General features: G+C 36.7%; 1 protein-coding gene and 1 pseudogene across 2 annotated transcripts in view; one reads left to right on the top strand and one right to left on the bottom strand.

Annotated features, from left to right (window-relative positions):
• LOC106872597 (adenylate kinase) overlaps nucleotides 1-23,906 on the top strand; it is a 53,481-nt gene that overhangs the window by 27,103 nt on the left and 2,472 nt on the right. For both annotated transcript variants that reach the window (XM_014919633.2, XM_052965784.1), the window contains 9 exons: nucleotides 7,099-7,137; nucleotides 8,678-8,841; nucleotides 9,296-9,412; nucleotides 11,732-11,923; nucleotides 15,052-15,127; nucleotides 16,290-16,328; nucleotides 17,318-17,481; nucleotides 19,626-19,742; nucleotides 22,088-22,279. In XM_014919633.2, coding sequence (XP_014775119.1) covers nucleotides 7,099-7,137; nucleotides 8,678-8,841; nucleotides 9,296-9,412; nucleotides 11,732-11,923; nucleotides 15,052-15,127; nucleotides 16,290-16,328; nucleotides 17,318-17,481; nucleotides 19,626-19,742; nucleotides 22,088-22,279 — 1,100 coding nt within the window. The remainder of the gene's footprint in view (nucleotides 1-7,098; nucleotides 7,138-8,677; nucleotides 8,842-9,295; nucleotides 9,413-11,731; nucleotides 11,924-15,051; nucleotides 15,128-16,289; nucleotides 16,329-17,317; nucleotides 17,482-19,625; nucleotides 19,743-22,087; nucleotides 22,280-23,906) is intronic.
• On the bottom strand, nucleotides 10,113-10,231 carry LOC128247197 (5S ribosomal RNA; annotated as a pseudogene).

Below are 23,906 nucleotides of genomic sequence, written 5' to 3'. Positions count from 1 at the left end.
GTTTACAGCTGGTCATACTGAAATTCATGACGAAAAAAGAAGCAGGCAACCATCAATTTCCGACGAGACAGTCGCAAAAGTTTGGCAAATCCTGCGTGAAAATCAGCGGATCACTCTGGATGATCCCCACATTTTAGTTCCTGAGGTTTCCTGAAGCACCATTCATAGGGGTTTGAGTGAAAAGTTGCAATATTGGAAGGTGTGCGCAAGATGGGTCCCACGAATGCTCACAGAAAACCATAAACGGCAATCCATCTTATAGTCCAGACTTAGCACCCAGTGACTACCACCTGTTCCCTTAAGTTGAAGGAACATTTGGCTGGAACGCACTTCAGCAACGACGACGAGGTGAAAGATGAGGTTCAACGCTTCCTCAATGACATGGGCATACAAAAATTACCCCAGTGCCTACAAAAATGCATCAACTGAAATGGTGATTATGAAGAAAAATAGATAAATGTTCAAACTTTAAAATGATGTAAACATCATTGAGAATAAACGTTTCTGTGATTTCTAAATATTTTTGGAGACCTTACTTTTGGGATTACTCCCATATTTTTTAAATGCATCTGTAACTATTTTATTGAAGGCATGTACTACACTGATTGTGGTGTTAACTTCTGAACATCTGGTTACACTTGACTTAGGTGTGAGTGTGTGTGTGTGTGTGTGTGTGTGTTTTGGTGTGGATTGTTAAAACTGTATGGAGAGTGTAAGTGCAATATTTATATCACTTCTCTTGTTGTCTGTACTTTTAGAAAACCAAGAAGTGTTGTGTGCATTGAAATGTATCCCAATGAAGATGTTTGAATGTTAAAGTGCTATAGCTGTGTGTATGATTTGGTAGGACAATTAGTAAGCATGGTGGGAGTATATATGTTTTTTATTATAATTATCTACTTTCTATTGCTATTATTCTGAAAGGTTGCATTTCTAGCATAGTGTTATTCTTTATTAATTTACAAATGTCATTGAATGTAATTCTTTTTATATAAGACCAGTCCTTTTGTAGAAGCATCTGTGTAGTCTGATCTGGGTGCAATTTAGGATGGCAGCTATTAAGATTATTACTTATAAAAGGGTTTCTTGAATTATTACTACATGAATGCTGTGAGTGATGATAGCAGTTTTTTATAATTCTATGAACGTATTTTTAATGCTGATAGTGAAGTATTACAGGACTTTCTGGGTTCTTTTAGTCTGTGAAATTTATTTTCTTGTATGAAACATTTATTTTTGAATGTATTCTGTTCACAATTTGGGCATTATGAAGGCAGATAATAGTATTTCCTGTTTTTAATGTTGTTAGTATTGTTATTCGTGGAAAATGCATCTTTCTGAGATATTTGGATTTTAATGTATTTTGAAGACTTTCTACAACCTTTACTTTTGTAGGGTTTTATGGAGCTTGTTTCATGTTGTTTGTTTTCTGCCAAGCATTTGTCATTTGACTCACATTCCGACTCTGACTATCCTATTTTCTTTTCTGACATATTCAGCATTAATTTATCCTGTATATATTTAACATTTCTGAATAGAGTAGGGTAGTATTTGATGAAGATGTAACTACTATTTCTTGTAGGTCAAATGCCTGCATAGACTTCTGTGCAAGCTCAACATGTAGCTGTAAGTACTGTTAATGTAAAGGACATGTTGTTTAGTATAGACAGTCCATTAGAAATGTTAAATTTAGCTTAACTACTGCTACTGTGAATACAACAGGTATATTTGGGGTGGTTTGTGTATTGGTTAAAGAAACTTTATAAAGAGATTTCTTTTTTAATTATTGGTGTGACATATTGCTTGTTACATAGAACAGGTTGGTTATAAAGAAGCTTTCAGATGCTGTTTAGGTAATAGTGACACTTGAGAGACTTGCATATTTGAGGCTGAACATCTGGTGACTGTGTTAACATGATGCAGGACTTATTGTACTGGACTTGAATTATTTGACATGTAGGTACTGGACATGTGGTCTTGGGCAGAATAATACATGTGGTATGATTCCTAGGGGGTTATCATATTTTCTCAAAATATATTGACATGTGTATATTAGTTAACCTATGTGCATGGTTAACATATATGTATAATATGTGTGTGATATATCATGTAATATGTGTTACAAGTTATATATATTGATAGACATAAAGTCTAATATTACTACAAACTATATAATAATCATACATACAAACACATACATTCATTGCATACACTCAGATACATATGAAAACACATATACATGCAAATACATGTACACATGCACATATATATACATACAGATACACATACATACACAAAGAAAAATATGATATCCTCTTGTATGTGAAACATGTTAATTTATTTGTGTTACTATTGGCTTTGATATTGATCATCATTTCCTGCTATCTCCACTTGTGGAAGAATATATACTAACACAAGACAGTTGCCTCCATAGTATGAATCCATCTTATTGAACATATCTCATGTTAGTTTCATCAGCGATATTCTCCCATGCTAGCTTAGGACATGTTGGAACAGGGAATTAATTTTGGAGTTTTCCTTCTCCTGGACTGATTTCTTTCACTGCAGCTAAGAAGTTCAATTTAACCTTACAAAAAAACCTGTTTAACCCTTAGATGGCTACTACCATTTTTTATCAGATTAGACTGAGGAACAATGGCAATTAAGAGGTGACTTAATTACCCACAACTCCAGAACTCCCAAACTGGAGCTTCATCACCGTATGCAGTTTAATGTCTACCTAGGACATCGATGTTCATACAAAATAATAATTAATGGGTATTAATGTATTATACACCCTTTATTTCAACTGCACTTTGAATATCTTCTTATATTGTCTGGCTTATCATAAACAAGCTGCACATTATCTAACCACTTGATGTCATCATTGTTATGTTAATAGTGAAGGTGCATGCTATATTAACAGTGAAGGTTTTGTGATTAGGGTATTCACCTCATGATGATAAGGTCGTGAGTTTGATTCCTGGTGGTACATTGTGTCCTTGAGCAAGACACTTTATTTCACATTGCCTCAGTCATTCAGCTGGCAAAAATTTATAGTACTTATAGTTCGAAAGGCCAGCCTTGTTACAGTCCAAGTTAAGGGTTAAGGGTATGTTTGTGGCATGCTCAGTCACTTGCAAATAAACGTCATGAGCAGTCTGCTCCATTGATCAGATCAGCTGGAACCCTCCTCATCATAACCAGTGGAGTGCCTGTTACACCAATGACATTAAATGACTTTTGTATACTCACACATGGCCAGGATTATCTAAAGTGACTTCCATTTCAATATATGGGTCGCTTTTTATGGCATACTGGTTTGATAACAATGGTGACTCATGATATGCTATCATAAGAGACATCTGAAGATTTGAACTTCACTTATGAGAACTTATATAATTATCTTAAATATCATAAACACTCAATCGGTGGTGAAGATATCAAAAGATACTAAGTATCTTGCTCTGAAGACACAAATCAAGCTGTTTCATGGCCTTTTCAGTTTAAAGCAACTGTTAATGTACTAAAGGTATCTAAAGATTCTGAAGGTGTGTCTACTAAGGAATCATTTCTCTTGAAATATGGAATTATCATGAAACTACAAGAAATGCTGTATCCTAAAGCACTTGCTGTAACTTCATATGAAGAAATAATGGAAACCATCAACCTTAGAATAAGACCAAAGAAACATATATAATTGCAAGAGTGTATGGGGGAGTAAGAGATGGGGAATGGATGAAAGGTGGAGTGGTGGGCAACAACTGGAAAGGATTGAAGGGTAGATGTAGTAAATAGTGGATAAGGGGTGGGGGATGACCAGTGATGCATGAGTTAAGGAGAGTAGGGAATAGGAGATGACTGACAGGCAGAAAAATTCTGGTGTGAGAACAGCAGAACAGTAATGATGATACAGAGAAAGAAAAAAAGAGAGATGTTATGGGATTGGATAGGTTGCAGATGTGGGGTAGGAGAGTGAGAGACATATGGTATTGGAGGAGAAGAGATAATGTAGTGGCTCAGTGATGGAGTGGTAGTCAGTGCAAAGTGTGTGTGTGTGTGTGTGTGAAGAGAACAGTCTTAATGGATAACAGATAAGAGGGATAAAATTAAGTGGTGTCAAGGAAGGGCTGCAGTTAAGAGATACCAAGTGGTAGGGAGTGTCTTGAAGAGGAAATTGAGTGAAGCCAATTATGTGTGTGTGAGACATCTCTCTCCAGACTCATGTACCATTGGTCACCCCTTAACCCTACTCAATTTCTAAGTTGTCACTTGCTCCTCCTTCTTCCTTACCTTCACTACATATCACCCCTCAGTACTTGTTCTTCGTTACATTTACCTTCTCATTCATTCCTTGTCTCTAAGCAACTCATATGCTCTAGCAACGTCCACCTACCCACACTCCTGTTCTTCTATCTCCACTCACTTCTAATTGCCTCATATTTTGAGAGGATACACCCAAGCACCTTATCGGTACTGTTTATCTCTTTCCATTTCCACCCCATCACTTCTGCCCTTTTTTTCTATAATGAGTAGCTATGCAGCTCCTCTACTGCAAGAAACCTGTTCAGTTCTAGCCACTTCTCTCATAGTCTAACACCTCATTCCATAACATAAGGCCACTGCCCTCTCTATTGTAACCCCACTCAGTTGAAAGGGTTCTTAGTTTTGTAACTAAGTTGCATAGGGACCTCACTAGTACAGGTGGCATGAAAAAGAAAGCACCCAGTACAATAAAGTTGTTAGTGTTAGGAAGGGCATACAGCCATAAAAACCATACCAAAACGGACGCAAGAGTACAATACAGTCTTTGGATTTATTAGTCCTGTCAAACCATCCAATTCATGCCAACATACAACATGGATGTCAAGTAGTGAGGATGCTGATGATGATTACCACCATCATTAACATCAGCTTTCCACACTGGTATAGATTAGAGTTAATTCTTCTTCAAAATTATTGTCCTGCTAGATGAGATGGTGGATCACATTTCACACATCTTTAAGTTTGGCATGGTTTCTATAGCTGGAATCTATTTTAAAGAGTGTACTGGATGCATTTTTCCATGATATCAACACTAGAGAGGTTGTAAATAAAAAGGAGCTAAGGGTCCTCCTGACCCTGCATTGTTGCCACTCCTTCACCAACAACCTCCCAGTGTGTACTAGATGCATTGTATTGTGGCATCAGCAATAGTGAGGTTTCCCTATACCCTGCAAAGCATATATGACCCTCACTGTCCTAAGTTGTCTATGTTCATGTAGGTAGATGATTGCAAAAGAATAAGATTAAAAGGAAGAAGCTAGAATATTACTGATTATTGAGGTTATAGCATGGAAGACAAGAAATGGAGAAGAGGGAAAAGTGTTTGAGAGTATTGGGAGAGAGCAAATAACAGATAGTTGTAAAAGGATCATTTGCAACTGTGTAGGAGCAACAATATCAAGGGTAAAGTTTGCTGGTAAGAAAAGGCACAAGTGTAGAATAGAATGGCAATGATAAAAGGCTGACAGATACCTGAAGGAGATGCAGAGAAGACTGGAGGAGAAGATCTGATGCAACTCCTTATTCATTAGATGCTGTGCTGGAGAAGAAATACTAATGGCAGCTTTATATTTACAGGTGAGGGGAAGATAGAACTGGTGGATTGTATCAGGTAACAACAAACCCAATCTAATCCCTCAACATTCAGACATCACTAGGTGTTGGTAAGAAAATGACAGCAAGTGATGAGAGATGAGAGATATACTAAATGCTGATGAGAAAGACAGAGAGCACAGTGGTTGGTGGTGAGAGTGAGAGAAGAGGAAGTCAGTGTGTGAGAAAGAGAGTAGAGATGATGAGAGACAGCAAGAAAGATGTAGTTGGTAGTGAGAGAAAGTGTGTGTGTGTGTGTGTGTTGTGATGGATGTCAATGTAAGCAGTATAGAGAAGTAACACTAGCTGTTATGAGAGTGGTGTATGTCAATAGTAATGTGACCAGATGGAAAGAGAGTATTGGCTAACAGTACAGGTGTTAAAGAAGTTATATATCAGGTGTTGTTAGATCCAAAACAATCCCTTGTTACTCAAGCATAGAGAAAGAACTAGAGATGGTGATAAAGGTTGGGGTCTGAATATAGGGGGATCTAATGTTTCTGTCATTCCATGAGTGACAAACTAGTGTATAGGAAAAATGAGTTACAAAGATGAAAAGGTATCAGATAGGCTAGAAAAGGCAGCAGGTGGCAACTTAGCTGGTTCAAAATGAGCAAAAGACTCAATATATTCCAGCTTCCATTATTGCACCCATTTTAACATACATTTTGCCATGCTTGCATGAGTGGTTGAGTCTTCTTAAAAACACCATCTTTTGCCATCTCCTTTGTGAGTTGCAAAATACTGAGGTTAGTCGTCACCACTTCATCCCATGTCTTCTACAGATACCATTCACTACGTATGCTCAGCACTTTTTATGCAACTGTTGTTACCCATACCCATTACATTCCTATACCAACAGTCTTCTCTCATGCACACTGCATCTGATTTGTGTTATGCCCAATTTTTCTTTCAGCTCATTTGTACTCCATTGTATCAACTCTACTAAAACGATTATTACATATTATATTTGAAGCAGGATACTATGTATGTATACATATATACATAAATATACATATACATGTTTGTGTGTGTGTGTGTGTGTGTGTGTATGTGTGTGTATGTATGTATGTATGTACATAATTTATACATGCACATATTCTTTTCCATCATATCTATAAAGGTAAGTGAATTCATAAATCAATAAAATATATAGATATATACAAAATCTAAAATGCATGTATACATGCATTGTAGGTATGTACATGTCTGATTATGTATACCACATATATGAATGCATGTATGTCACAGAAATTCTACCCCATACACACATACACAAGCTTTAACAAATTATTTCTTGCACAGTCACATAAAAAATTTCATACATGCACACACATGCATATATACATGCACATGTACATAGACAGATACCTCAATGTACTTCAGTACACATTGGTATAACATACCACTCTCACAAGCACTACCAACCTAAAAAATTCACTCTGTAACATTTTGTTTCAGTTCCATCCTTGGAGAATGTTTTTGTCATCTTTGTGATCGGTAAGTACACAATATTTCTACATAGGTTTCTGGTGTGTGTAAAACATATGCATGTATGTATGTAGCATGTGTTCACATGGAGGAGCTCCCTGAATGAACACCTCAAGTCAGAGAAAAAGAGGTTAATGGACACAGCAGCAGCCTGGCAAAAGGAGAACAGTAACTCCAACAGACCTAAAACCATATACACATGTGCTCCATGTGACAGAGACTGTCACACATGAATAGGTCTGTTTAGCCAGTGGAGACACTGCTTCAGCTGAGTTGAAAACAGCAAGGATACTACTCATGGTCAGCTCTGACCAAAGGAAGCCATGTGATATCTATATATGGGCCTTATAAAGTGTCAGTAGCTGTTGAGGGCTGAAATATTTTCTGGCTCTGAAGAGAGAATCAATCTTTGAGATGCAGTCTTGACTATGTTAAGGATGTGTATTTTCCTGGAGAGATCCTCAGTGATAGAGAGGCCCAGCATTTGGAGTAACTTGAAGAACTCTAGCCAGTTATATTTAATGGCCGTGTGATGTGGCAATGTTTTCTTCATATAAGTAATGCTTTTGGTTTGTTAGTTTTTCTGTTAAAAGAAACAAGGTTGGCGTGGCACCCATGAAAGAATTTTCTCTGGTCTTTGTTTATTGAATTAGTGCAAGGTTGGCATGTAGATGATGCATGGTTAGGGAAAGTTAGAGAGGTACGTAGGGTTGTGTTTTCTGCATAAGATAGCTGGCATTGTTGGATGTGGAGGTAAGAAGATCATTGAAGTATAGGAGGAAGAGAATAATAGACAAGACCAAACTCTGATGAAAACCAGAGTTGATTGAGAGTGATCAGATAAGAAGGTACTAATTCAAAAGATAAGAGATGGATGGGTGATAGATAGCATGTTTTGATAGGAGATTTGCATGCCAGACATGGACCAAAAGCTTTACTGACATCTAGAGCAGGACATCAAAAAAACGTCAAACACAATGAGAAACAAAAACATAGAAAACGAACATTTTTCGAACAACGAAAAAAAAGAAACACAGAAATAAGACATGCAACATAAAGAGTATACCCCTTCGTCAGTTGTCCCTGTTTCATCTACCCCGCGTTGCCTTCGAAACGCGGAGTAGATGAAACAGGGACAACTGACGAAGGGGTATACTCTTTATGTTGCATGTCTCGTTTCTCTGTTTTTTTTCGTTGTTCGAAAAATGTTCGTTTTCTATGTTTCCTTTTCTCATTGTGTTTGACGTTTTTTTGAGGTCCTGTACCCATATATGCATGTATGTATACATATAGATGTAGGTATTACATATATGTATGGATATATGCATATATTTATATATTATTTATATCATTATATGATCGAACGCCACACATCCTTTTCCAAGTATATATATATATATATATATATATATATATATATATATAAAATTTGAGCGAGTTCTAGCCAATGATGATTTATATATATATGTGTGTATGTATATATCTATGTTTGTATAATCTCTACTACATTATTTAATTATAAATTCTATCCAACGTTTTTTTAATAAAGGGGGACCTGGCTGTGGCAAAGGAACCCAGTGTGCTAAAATTGTATCCAAATATGGATTCACCCATCTCTCATCCGGAGACCTTCTCCGTGAAGAAGTGGCCTCTGGGTCTGCCAGGGGTAAAGAACTCACTGCCATCATGGCAACAGGAAAGCTTGTGCCTATGGTGAGTTTGTTTCTTACAATTTTGTTGTTACTTTAAAATGTATTAATCCAAATAGCCACAGAGCTCTAATATTTCCAACACACAAACATCCACAATTCCTAATTCTGTATTTTGGTTTCCTTCTGTTAGTCTCTTCTTGAATCTAATTTATCTTTATCATTTCCTTTCCAATCATTTACAATCATTTAAATTTCTTATGTACTCTTATTCACTTGAGTGTTAGCCTTCATGAAGTGCTTTCCTCAGTTGTAGCATCTAACTTTGAAAGTACATAGTGGTAAATTCAAGAGTAGTTTTTCAATTGAAATTATAGATAATCAAGAAAAGCATATTGTCACATTATAGAACTTAAGATAATTGTTTATGTATAGTTCTGCATTTTTCTTCATTTGAGCATCGCCTCTGGTATATTTGATATCACATACTGATATTTTACTCATTATTTCTTATTCAGGATACTGTACTTGAACTTATCAAGGAAGCCATGCTCAGCCGAGCTGCCAATTCCCGAGGATTCCTCATTGATGGATACCCAAGGGAACTTGATCAGGGAAAGCGTTTTGAAGCTGAGGTAAGTTAACCCCTATGCTTGATCTGCCAGTGAACTCACAAACCAACACATACCCCAATGAAACTATCAGTGTTATAGAATCTAATAAGACCACAAACAGTGTGCAACTCCTAACATTTAAAAGGCACACCTAGATATACAAGATTATATATTTACTGCATGTGTTTACATATTATATATTATGCCTTGAAACTGTGTGAACTAGGATCCTCTTTGACAGACCTTGATATTAAATAAAGCAGTGGTTCTCAACCAGGGTTCGTATGGCCCCTGAGAGTCCAATTTTTGAGGATAAAATGGATTTGTACTGACATAGGGGATTACTGGAAACAGGTAAATGCTTTTGTACACCATTATGTCAAACACAGTTACAGAAAATCATGATTAAAGGAAATAACAAAGTTAAGATTAGCAAAGAAAGTCAAACTTTCACTCATAATTTTAACAAATATAGTACAATATGTGATAGAATTCCTTTAGTGATTAATTGGTGCTAAAATTTCACTGTCATTTCAAAAGTGTTATATGAGAGTTACCAGCATGTTCATCATCATCATCATCATTTAACGTCCACTTTCCATGCTAGCATGGGTTGGACGATTTGACTGGGGACTGGCGAACCAGATGGCTACACCAGACTCCAATCTGATCTGGCAGAGTTTCTACGGCTGGATGCCCTTCCTAACACCATAGTGTGTGATGCTTACAGCACCTAGGTTTCCCAAGCTGTCACCCATCTAAGTACTCACTAAGCTCGGCATTGCTTAACTTTAGTGATCGGACGAGAACTGGTGCTCTCAACATAATATGGCCGTAAGCTGATTTCAAACAAAAATTTCTTCAGCCACCTATTGTAGCCTTTAGACAAAATAAAATTATAAGAGAACTATTAACCTCTACTTCTGACTCCAAGAAAACTAACATTGGAGTTTCTGCATGCTGTACCTTGAAAAACAACCACAAGAGAGGTAAGCCCAGCAACAAAATGAATCAAGTGAATTCCATCAGGAATCTTAACAGAAATGTTATAATTTACACAGAAGGGAGGACCTGTAAAGATTCCCATTTGGTGTATGCAGCAGAATGCACAAAACACAACTTGATTTATGTTGGTTGTACTACAGAACAATTAAACAAAAAATTCCATGGGCACAGATATGACGTCAGGTGCAATAGCAGTAGTTCGACAGAACTTGCCGAACATTTTGCATCAAATGGCTGCAATTTTAAAAAAGTCTTGAAAGTGCATATTCTCAGAAAATATTCTGAATTTGCTACACTTTCAGTACTCAAAATGCATGAGGAGAAATATGTTTGTGGGTTATCACGCCCTGGAGGAATGAATGAAATGACAGGAGAATTTCATCATATTTACGCAAAACTATTTGATTAAATATTCTTCTTCTTTTTCCTTTTCTTTTTGCCAGTTGTAAACTTCAAGTTTGACAACTGGTGATGTCATTCCATCAACATGGGGACACTAGTTGCTCTCATTCATATTTTAGATTTGAATTTCTATAATTTTCAATTTTTATCACTTTTTATTTTGAACTTGACAAAGACAGGCTAACTGTCGAAATATCTTTCAACCAATAAAATATGTACTGCAATCACATCACACTCTTCATATTGTCTATTTACCTTTGTGAAGAGTTACATCAATCCTTTTAAAACATTATTATTATTATTATTACTACTACTACTACTACTACTACTACTACTACTACTACTACTACTACTACTACTACTACTACTACTATTATTATTATTATTATTATCATCATTAATACTACTATTGTGAGGATGCATGGCTCAGTAATTAGGGTGTTCCACTTACAATCGTGAGATCATGGTTTCAATTCCTGGATCACTGTGTTCTTGAACAAAACACTTCATCTCATATTATATGCCATGCACCTGTTCAGGCAGTTTGATGGAGAGAGTAAGCTAATGTACAACACATACATTTGAACTCTATAAACAAATCATTTGTGCTGGTCATTCAGTAGAAGCTGAACACTCATACATTGTCCATCATTACTATTATTATTAACTTATTGCATTCAATGTTCAGGTGCACTACAAGACTGCATTCATCATCAGTGTCATCTTCATCACATACAAAACTAATACATATTTCTCCAGTAAATTTCTCCAAAATCCTCTCACACTTCGATATGTGATCTACTTAGCACCCAGAATGTTCCAACCTTTACCATACTAATCTTCACTAATCTACCCACTAACTGTATCAAACTGACATTGCAGACACCCTAACCACATATTATATTTTCATTTGTTTTTTTTTTCCACATCCAGATTGCTTCCTGCAAATTTGTGCTGAATTTTGATGTATCCGATGAGACAATGAAAACTCGGTTACTTGACCGTGCCAAGACCAGTGGTCGAGTCGATGATAATGAAGAGACAATCAATAAACGGTTGCTGACATTCCATGAACATACCACTCCAGTACTTGAATACTATGCCATGAACAACAAATTACAAACTGTAAGTTCTCTGACAGCTTTTTAATTTGTTGCTTTTATCGCATTTGAAGTGAATAATCTGTTGGACACCTAGGGGACATTGTCAGAAACACTGATTGTCAGTCAGATAGTCAATTTTGATTCATCCAAGTAGTTTGGATTTCCAGACCTTCTTTAATCTGTGACAGGCTGTCCATGCTTGTTCCTTCTTGATCTTGATGCCTGCTTCCAAACTGCTCACCCAACCACTTAAGTTTTCAACAACATTCAATTTGGAGCCACTCAAAGCAAAGTGTTCAGCATCACACGATTGGTTGAAAGACATGTATTCAATTTTCTTGACATTTGCAGTCCAATTTTGGCAGCTGATGTTTCTACTTTGCTGAACAGCTTTTATGCTTGATCTATTTCATTAGATATGAGTGCTATATTATCTACCAAGTCCAGGTCTGTGATCGTTACTGCTGGTACTCTCCACAATCTTTGCTGATCAATGGCAATACCAAGATCTTCATCACTGTTGTCTATAGCCTGCCACATTGCATAATCCAATACAATTGCAAACAGGTAAGATGCAAGTGTGTCTCCTTGTAGCACCCGAACTAGTATTTGAAAGTATTCCATTTCTCCATCAGATGACAACCCACAAGCTCTGGTTTTCTTGTAGGTCTTTGCAATGGCAAGAACTATTTCTTCTGGAATGCCATATGTTCGAAGGATCTTCAACATTTTGTCATAATGGATGCTGTCAAACACTTTGCTGAAATCCATGAATTAGTCTAGTGGAACCCACTTCATAATGTTATAAATAGAGGAAAATATTGTCACACTTATATCAACAACTCAATCACAGACACGGGCCAAGAACCTATCCAGTGATGTCGGACCAAGAAGTTTGGTGTGGGGACTTTGTTGCTGTGACCTGAGTTGGAACCTGACCTTAAAGAAAAAAAGAAGATAGTCAATATGCATTTGTTGTGTCAGTGATGAAAATAACAGAAGCACAGTTTGCCAAGGTCACAAGGCACTGGTGTGTTTTATTGTGTTTTGTCCTCATCAGGCCTCCATATATATATATATGTGTGTGTGTGTGTGTGTGTTGGAATATGTGTGTCCTTGTTGGGCTTCTATAGTAATATAATTCCAACTCTCATTTAGAGAGTTAATAAGACAGAGATATTATATCTATATATATCTGTTCATAGTGTGTCATTATGAAACAGAAAAGTTGCTTTGATTCCAGTTCAAAAGTTATTTCACTAATTATTATGATAAATGAATGTGTCTTGTTCCAGGTGAAAATGCGAGTTCTTTTGCTGGGTCATCAAAGATAATCTAGAATTGGATGTTAGGAAATTATCAATGAGTCATCAAATAGAATTAGGAGTTACAGAATGTAAAACAGAAGAGAATAATCATGATGAAAAATAAGATACTGTTATCTTTTTAAATCTCCATTTTCATTCTAAATATTCTTTTTTCTATCAGAAAAATGTTATAGTAAGTTGAAGGAAAGTTCAGTACAAAAGAACAGAAATACGAATATATTGATAATTATACAAGTGTGTCTTTGTGGTATATATTGTTCCTGTGTATAAAAGAGATTCTAAGAATGTGAGTTTGCCAAATATATACACAAGAGGAAGAAATAAGAGAATATCCTCTAAGAATCCACTGTAAAGCATTGCCTGAACTGCAGTTAAGATATCTTTGGTTAAATAAGAACATGGCAAGATATTCTAAAATGTTCTGAGGCTACATTTTTGTATGTAAATAGAAATGGGGTTTTGAGATCCACCAGCATTACAGCCACCACGAAATATGATCTACTACAATTGCAAATTACAAACGAAAAATTAACATATAAATACAGCAATTTTAAATCTACTGGTAAGGATTTTTTTGTTTTTCAGTTATAACGTTAGTCCTATAATCGTCTGTTGCCAACAACGCACCACTATCGTCATTTCTTTCTGATGACGATTTTGAGAAGGTCTTGAAACGTTAATGGACTTCAGAATGTTATTATCAAAAGTTGAACATTGAGGACTAGAAAGGAAATATGAAAAATACGCAGGACACAAAAAAAAAAAAGACAGAAAAAAATATTAACAGGGGAGAGAATTCAGTTATAAATTGATGTTACCCCCTTAGTTTAATTTATATCATGATACGAAACAAGGGAGGAAACAATGCTGTTAGGTTATTTATTGATCAACTAGTTGAAGAGAAATGGATGTAAAGCAGTGATTATATAGTCCAACGTTGTTTATGCACTTTTTAAAGAATTGGTGGCAGATGAGACATTTTACAGAGAGTTTAGGTGTTAAAGATTAAATATTATATAGAGAATATGGTGAGTGAGATGAAACAGTGTACATGCAAAAATCTGAAGGGTTTACTAGTACTTGTGCCATGATAAAATGCACTTAGTACACTCTGTAAGTGGTTGGTATTAAGGACATCCAACTGCAGAAATCATACCTAAAGTAGAATTTATGAGTGGAATGCGGTCCCCAGCTTAACTAGAGATGGGGGCAACAACAAAAATAAGAATGGACTCAGACTGGGAATGACCCTTCCAACCCATGAAAGCCTGTTTAATGAAGTAAAATAACTGTCAATTTCAGGGGCTTGTCTCTCAGTTGGATATACATAAGATACTCTCTCTCTCTCTCTCTCTCTCTCTCTCTCTCTCTCTCTCTCTCTCTCTCTCTCTTTCTTTCTCTCTCTGCATTTTTCTCATTCAATAACCCTACATTGGTAACTTTTCCATGTTACTAATGCATCGTTGAGGGCAAATGCATTCTCATTCTGTATGAATACACACACATAGACACACATATCAAAAAGAGAGGCAGAGAAAGGAGGAGAAGCAAGGATGAGAGCAGGGTCAAAAGAGAGATCTGTTGAGAAGAAAATAAGAATGAAAAAAGATATTTAAACTGAAAAATAGTGTGGAAACAGATACACCAAATAAGAAAGAAACTGTTTTGTAAGATCTGATTTAAATATAGATTCTTACTACTGTTACAGGAATCTAAGTGATCTGAAAGAAATAACTTAAGCAATAAATTTCCTTAGCAGGTCTAACCTACTACAAACATGTACCATGAGAAATATTTATTATATAACTATTGTGTATTGCAGATTAAAGCTGAAGGTAGCCCCGAGGAAGTATTTTACCAAGTGGAGATGGTCTTCAAGGAGTGCTGCCCTAAACTGAGTGAGTATATATTTGTCCTTCTTGAAGATATTAAAATTGAGGTATAGAGAAAGGTAAGGGTAGTTAAAAACATCTTTCCGTAATTGAGCACGCCAGTTGATGTATTTATTATAAAGAAAACGGTGTTAAACAGGGAGGTAACTCGTGTAACCTTATTTCATTAACTGAATTTTGTTAACGTTTTGATTCTCCTTGATATTATGCCTTACCATCTGAAAAAGGAAGGATACATCAGGAAATGCACCCCTGGATATACTATTAGATAGGGTGGTCATAGTGGAAGCCTATGATCATTGACATATCCAGTTAGTGTTGAGCAGGATGTAAACAGTAGCAACAACTAAATCACTTTACCCCACTGCATTAGAGTGTTGCATGCTACACCTCTGCAATACATTGTATACGCCAACACTACTCTGTTGTACAAGACACTTTACAGTTCCATTCTGCATATCTACACTATATTTTTCGCTCCTTACAACTACACTATCATTGCTCCATTCTACACTACTGCGTTAAATAGTCCCACTCTGCATCTCTTTATATCAATACACTACATTGTTTCACACTGTATCACCACACAATCACCAACACACTATATTTCTAGTATTTACTTCAGCTTCATTTCAAGATGAAATATAACTGTGAATTTAAATTCAGAGTGTAGATATATATAGAACTAAATGTTGTATGACCGTATTCTGGTCATGGTGTCTGCTTCCATTTAAGTGAACTGTTGATAGTTAAGTGCCTTAATTAAGGACAGAGGATAGTGAACTACACCACACAGTGCCTAGCTTTGGTTAGGTAGATTGCACTGTTAAGTGTCTTGATCATGGACACAGTACATTGAATTATATCATACTGTGATGCTTACAACTAATTGGCTAGTTAACTGTATTAGTCCTAGTTATGATTTAATACCAAATTATCCCTAACTATTTGATGCCCTTAAGCCAAACATCTAATAAAAACAAATTTTTCTTTTGATGTTGTAAATTCTTTAAAGCAAATGAAGATCAATGTCGTAGCTGTTAGCATCCTTCCCATTGACTTACCCAGGTTAATATCTGTAACAAATGTGTGGTGAATAAGATTGGGATGGATTGCAAATCTAAGAAGGATAAGTTTTGCTACATTCAGCTTTTCATTTCATTTCCAGAACCTTGCTTGGATGAATGCAAAGTCATCTTTGTTGTGGGTATGTACCCTTTTTTTACAACTTGAACCCTTTAGTATTTAAACTGGCCATATCCAGCCCAAATATTCTACTTCTTTCATGTTCAGCCTCTCACACCTACTGCCAAATGTCATTCTAAGCAGCCACATCATCAAAATCTTAAAGCTACCAGATAATGCATGATTACTTCAAAACAGTGTGAATCAAAAAGCATTAAATTTGATAGAGTAATCTGAAAGCTAAAGAGTTAACCTTTCCACAGTCTTGTACTTGCCAAACTATTTTGGCCATTTCAGTTAATGGCAGTCTGACTTTTCCTTATAATAAAGATTTAAAAAAACTAATAACTTACCAGATTTAGCTGGTCAGAAAGTATGAGGTGCCAATATGACTTCACTATACTCTAGATAGGTGTGTGTAGTGAAACCTGGATTAAGTGAGTCACTGAGTGCCAAGTTAGAATTTGAAGTTTGAAATTAGGAATGTATTGAGTTCATCAGGCATTTCAGATAGCAAAACAGGTAAGCTAATTATGACAAGTGGTAAAGCCAAGTAAAATTGGTACATTTAAGTCTGTTACATCACTAAAAACTGTCTGAGGATTTATTTATCCAGCTTTTCTAACACACCATTACATAAGGTAAGTCTGTTTTCCTGGCAGAGTATAAAGAGGGTGTTATAACATTATTTATAACAGTTTGTAGTTGAGGCAATGAGAGTCTCTTTACATGGTCATTCAATCTGCTAGAAATAACAGCAAAATTTCCCTTCATCATAACCACTTAAAAATGGAAGTTCACATTGGGTAATGTAGATCTAAATACACTTTGTCTGAAAAAACAGTGATCACAGCTGAAATGTTTTTGATCCTAGCTATCTTGGATCAAGGTTAGGTTGACTTTGGGCTAAAGAACAGCACCTGCTTGTAGTTGTTCACACAATGTTTTCTTTTTTTCCCCACTAACAACAAATTATGTCCTCTACTAATTAATTCTTCATTATTTATCCAGGTGGTCCAGGTAGTGGTAAAGGAACCATGTGTGCCAAACTGGTACAGCATTATGGCTTCTGTCACCTGTCATCTGGAGACATGCTTCGTGAAGAAGTTGCTTCTGGCTCAGCTAGAGGCAAGGAACTCAATGAGACTATGCAGAAAGGTGAACTTGTGCCAATGGTAAAACTGTTATATTTCATTATTTTTCATGTTCTTGTTACTGTTTCCTGAGTGTAGAAGGAGGGGGTTACTTTGTCGACTCTAATAGGCTAAGTAGAATACTCTCTCTTTTACTCTTTTACTTGTTTCAGTCATTTGACTGCGGCCATGCTGGAGCACTGCCTTTAGTCGAACAAATCGACCCCAGGACTTATTCTTTGTAAGCCTAGTACTTATTCTATCGGTCTCTTTTGCCGAACTGCTAAGTTACGGAGACATAAACACACCAGCATCGGTTGTCAAGCGATGGTGGGGGCACAAAAACAGACACACAAACACACATACATATATATATATATACATGTATACGATGGGCTTCTTTCAGTTTCCGTCTACCAAATGAACTCACAAGGCTTTGGTCGGCCCGAGGCAATAGTAGAAGACACTTGCCCAAGGTGCCACACAGTGGGACTGAACCTAGAACCACGTGGTTGATAAGCAAGCTACTTACCACACAGCCACTCCTGTGCCCTAATGGGATAATTGCTGATATTATTGACTAATTAACTATTCTTTCAGTGGAGAGAACAGTTTAAATAGTTGTCTTGGTGACTGTAACAGTAAGGCGGGCTAACTAAGGTAGTAATGTTAGAGTAATCCATGATGATATTATTTGTAATAGAAGTGATGATGTAGTTGCAGATAGCAGTAGTGGTGATGGTAGTAATAATAGTAATGGTAACACCAGCTGTAGTGAGAGTACTATTGGTAGTGATAACAGTGTCCTGGGTATGACTTTAAACTGCATCAGATAGTGGAGCCCTGGTTTGAAAATTCCAGGGCTCCGAGAAGTGTGGAACCACCTCTTAGCCACTATTGTACCCAGGTCTGCTCTGACCTTAAGTAGTAGCACTTGTCAGGTTCAAGTTCTGGGTTAATTAGCATATTAAGGCTTGCCTGTCTATGCATGTGGAGACTGAATTTAGCTGATGATTCTGTGGAAGAAACCTTCAAGGTTCAAGTGGAGGGAAAGGTGACTGCAACAACAAATTGTGGTGTGCAGAGAGCAGGATGCAATAAGACATCTTTGTCATCCACTGTGTCTGTCTCCATCTCCAGTTGTCTTTATACTGTTTTGCTTCTGGATTGAAGATTGTCATGGACAAGAGAGTGGGGGTGACGGTGTGCTACTCTACTTCACTTTACACAAAGTCGTTGCACAAGTCATACACTCATCCCTAAGTATGAGCAGATGGTCCTCGTCACTTTGACAGGCAAACATATTTTGGCAATAGTTATTCATAGTTATTTAGTGGTGTTGTGTGGCGTTTAGTGGCAAGGGTGTAGTTGGTGGTGTTGGTGGCGGTGAGGGGGGGGGGGTATTTTGATCACTATTTCTGAGCCTTCTGTAAGTCAGTTTGTAACAACAAGAAAAACTCAACTGAGATATGTTGAGGCAAAGATCAAACTCTTCAAAGAAAGTTATGAAACCTAAAGGATGAGGCCAAAAAATTTCAGGAGTTAGTTATAGACTCTAACCTAATTTCCAATAACCTGTTATTGCTAATGTTTGCTTTTAGATAGTGTTTGAGTTAGGATTAACTATTTGGCCTAACTTGTCGTTAGGTTGAAATATTAAAGAGTATCATTGAATGTTTGGGTCCACTAAATTTGGATATATGTTTGGAGTTTCTTACAAAAATATCTAATTTAGATGTTATTCTTAAAAAAGCTCTGTGTAAAGTTTGCAATATCAGACGAGTTAAGCTTTTGCTGTAGTTGTGTATTTAAGTATTATGAACAATGCTTAGAAATGGTAAAAGTATAGACCAGGTAACAGCTCTAAGATCTTTCTTTGATTACAGATAATTAATGAGTTTTATGTTGTAGTAAATGGGTAAATGGGTAAGTTCATCTGTTTGCTAGGAAACAATTTTATACATGTCGAGTCAGGAAACAATTTTATACATGTCAAGTATATGTATAAGATCTTATCAGTTGACTGAGTTACATGTAACACTCAATCTCCACTCTCACAAACATCCACTCATTTTTTTTTCTACTTTCATTGCATTTTCATCTTGCATCAATTCACTTTTTATGTGACCTTCTCTCCCTGTCATCCACTCTCACTTTAACCTCATTCCATTTTTCTCTAATCACAGACAGTGGTTTTACAGCTTCTTAGAGAAGCTCTGGTCAGCAGGTCATCTTACACCAAATGTTTCCTCCTTGACGGTTACCCTCGGGAGTTGCAGCAGGGTTTGAAATTTGAGAATGAGGTGAGATATAATATACATGCACGCACGCCCACACACACACACACAATTACAATACTATCAGAATGAGAGCTCAACACTGCATTTGGTGAATAAATATTCTTTATTTATGGATTAACAATGTTACCAATGCTTTATGTAGAAAGAATTTTCATGATCTCGTCCTAAATGGAAGTGATTACCAGCATGTTTTAATAGATTGCTTGAAGATTGTGGACATTCTTTCCACATTAAATCATTGGTAGTGTGATCAATCCACAAATATATAGTCAAAGGGTAGTACAATCTGAAAGATCCTGGTATAGGAAGTTAATAAGCTTCAAACATGTACACAGCTCGTATAGATGACAAATGAAGGTGCATGACTTAGTGGTTAGGGTATTCGGCTCACGATCATAAGGTTATGAGTTTGATTCCAGGTGGCATGTTGGGTCCTTCAGCAAGACACTTTATGTCATGTTGCTCTAATTCACTCACCCAGCAAAAATTAGTTGTACCTGTAATTCAAAGGGCCAACCTTGTCACATTCTGTGTCACACTAAATCTCCCAGTGAACTATGCTAAGGGTACACATGTCTGTGGAGTGCTCACCCACTTGCATGTTAATTTCATGAGCAGGCTGTTCCGTTGATCGCATCAAATGGAACTCTCATCATCATAACTGGTGTAGTGCTAGTTATAGATGACAATATATGATAAAGTGGACAATGTATAGTAAAAAGAGTTTAGTAAACGTCGTATGTTATACACTTCATCCCATAATGAAATCAACAGAAATTTCAATAAATTAACATTCTCTATACAACTCATGGTTTAGCAACAAAAATTGTCAGATATGTGGATCAAAGTTCAAGAATGTAAGGAATGGAAACGGTAAAGAAGGACTACATATGTTTCATAGCTAAACAAAGTGTGTTACATAACTTGTAACCCACACAAAACCCATTTAGCTAATCCTCAGGTCTGATTACCTTCAAGACACTAAAATGTGGCCACAAATGTCATGGAAATTGATGTCATGTTTGTTTTGTGCTGTCCTCACATTGACAGTTTCTAAGACAAGTGGAGCTTCATATGTGTACCACATGAGTTTTCTGTATGGATTAATGAATGAGTGACTGAGCATATATAGAGAAGTTTTGTTAAGTTATTCTATCTCCATATATCTTTTATCTTTTATTTGTTTCAGTCAACGGACTGCAACCATGCTAGGCCACTGCTTTTAAGGGTTTGGTTGAACAAATCAACCTTAGTACTTATTTTCTGAAGCGACATGCTTATTCTATCAGCCCTTTTTGTCAAAGTGCAAAGTTATGGGGGATGTAAACAAACCAACACCAGTCATCAAACTGGTGGGAAAGAAACACAAGCAAAGACTCACACATGAATATATATACACACGCACACACACACAACAGGTTTCTTTCAGTTTCTGTCAATCAAATCCACTCACAAAGTTTTGGTTGACAAGGTTCCATGCAGTTGGGTTGAACCTGGAACCATGTGGTTTTTAAGATAAACTTCTAACCACACAGCCATGCTCATACCTATACATGCTACACCAGGGATGTCTATCATCTCCATTGTAGGAGTTGCAAATATTCCTTTCAATAAATCTAGTAATAATGGCCTACATCTAAATGGTAAAGAAGGTTGTTTCTTTTTCCTATTCACAGAAGCCAGAGTTAGCTTCTTTATTCATATACGGGGCATTCAGTTCATGGAAATGGTGGCTATATAAAGACGTGTGTTTATGGCCATTCACTATAGATTGGCTTAGTTCACCATTAGTTTATTTGTTTTGGCTACTACCTTAGGTTTAGAGTTTAATTGCTCAAAATCTAATCCAGTTTCTAGAGAGAATTTTGTTGTTGTGGATATAATTTAGTTGCTGCTTTTGCATGATCACAATAAACAAGGGCACTGGATAAGACATAATGTTTCACTAAGTACAACTATAAATGAAAATCTGTTTATCAGAGCACATTCAGCTTTGCGGCATAAGTGGACGATGAGTGAGGGAGTGTGTGTGTGTGTGTGTAACATGTAAATGTGAACAACTGCTTTGTTGTTTGTTGTGACAGATTAAATGAACTCAGAAGGGCAGTGGTGGGGAAGAATTCCATTGTCCATCATTGACCTTATACTGACTGCAGTCAGTAATGCTGCTATCAACACAGGATAGCCTGATTCATTTTGATTGAATAAAATAGTGATATCGATTTACTTTGGTCTGCTAATTTTGTTTATTACTTTATTATTCCAAGTGTTGGTCTGTTTGTACTGTTTCTGTCATTCTCTGACTTGTGTCATTTTCCCCACTTTTCTGTTAACTTTTGCATTATTAGATTACCGAGTGTGCTGCTGTGCTTAACTTCACTGCTCCAGATGATGTGTTGGTAGCACGTCTGTTGGACCGAGGTAAGACCAGTGGTCGTGATGATGACAATAAAGAAACCATTATGAAGAGACTTGTGACCTTTCATGAAATCACCCAACCTGTTATAGATCACTATCAAGACCAAAATAAAGTTATTAATGTAAGTATCACTGTTGATGTTCTCACTTTGTAATTCTAGAGAGAGAACTGTTAGAGTAGGACATTGCTGTAGTGAGCAGCACAAATCAAATGAGAGGGTGTTAAATGTTATTCATCAGATATGTGACATTTCATCTGCTGACTGAATCACCACTTGCATGGTATGAGACAAACTGACTACAAGTCAAATAGTGACACATTCACTCGCACACACTCGCATGCATGCACACACACATGCAGAGTCACACTCACACACAAATACAAACAATAATCATAATTCAAATTCAATTCTATCCTTTTGCGTTTAGCTTATGAGACTCCATGCATACTGAACACGATTCTGCAATGAGGTACATATGTTTTGGCAAAAAATAATGATCAGGTACCATGTCATAAAATACTCCTTGTGACTCAATGTAGTGTGTCTAAGGAGTTGTGCTATTATTTAACTTCAGGTCAGCACTGATCAGACAGATGTGTGATCAACAGCATTCAAGCTGTGACTGTCCAGTCTTGTTTTCAGAACTAGTGTTTCTATCTCTTTCAGTCAATATTTAGAGGATTTTTTAGTGCCTGGTGCATGTTTCTGCAGCTTTTATCCTGTCACAAAGCGTTTTTCTCTTTCTCACTTCCATATGCAGAATCTATCAAACCATCACTATCTCCAATCCCATCGGGTCATCTAACTAGTTCCTTCTCTTGACAACCCATCATACACCTATATACTATGCAACATCTTCCCTCTTCTCAGACCTCATGGCATTTCAAATCAGCTGACTAGTCAAAACCTCAACCATTCTATGCTAATTATTCCATGCAGTATATGCATTTCCTTCATAACTTATCAGAGGTAGTTAGACAGGTGACTAAAACTCTCTGTTTAGACATGCTCCTCTACATCAAAATCTCATAATCCCAAATCCCCTGAGTAGTTTACACATAAATGTGCTGCAGTAGTTCATGCAAAGAACATGGCCTACAATACTTCCAAAGAGTCATCCATTTTTACAAACTGGATGGCTTTTACCAAGGACTGCAACTCTTGAAATATCATCATCCAAATAACAAAGAAAATGCCTGACCAATTTGAGTAGCTTATTGTCAATCATCACATTTGAAACTTGAGTATGTTCTGTCCTTAGCTTTGGCTGGAATAAAACTTCAGTCTTCTTGATGCTGGTAGAGAGTTCAAATGCTCAAGCTACCACAGCATGCCTGTCAACTATTTTCTGAATCCCTCAAATGCATGAGAAATCAAAGTTCAATCATCAGCAAACAGAAAGTCACATAGAATCTCTTCCATAGTCTTTGCCTTTTTAGGTTTAGTAGACTTCCTTCTGTGTGAAACTGAAATTTTAAACTTCCTTGGTAATCCTTAAAAGTGTAGTGAAACCACCTCTCTCATGGTTTTTTATTTTACAAATGCGAGCGTAGCAGGGAACAACTCTTTCCTGCCTTTCTGTGTCATCACCTGACTGACTTTTATTTTCGCGGCATTTGCCTCCAGGCCGTTCGCGCCAGGACGCAAACCGACCAACCGTAGCCAATAATAAGGTCACGCGAGAGAGTGTTTCTATGATGCTCTCTGGAGCCTCCTTGTACCTATAAATAGCCTAAATTATCCGCGC

Source organism: Octopus bimaculoides, chromosome 2 (genome assembly GCF_001194135.2).
Source record: "Octopus bimaculoides isolate UCB-OBI-ISO-001 chromosome 2, ASM119413v2, whole genome shotgun sequence".
In the NCBI taxonomy this organism is placed as follows: Eukaryota; Metazoa; Mollusca; class Cephalopoda; order Octopoda; family Octopodidae; genus Octopus; species Octopus bimaculoides.
This window is presented reverse-complemented; position numbering and strand designations above follow the sequence as displayed.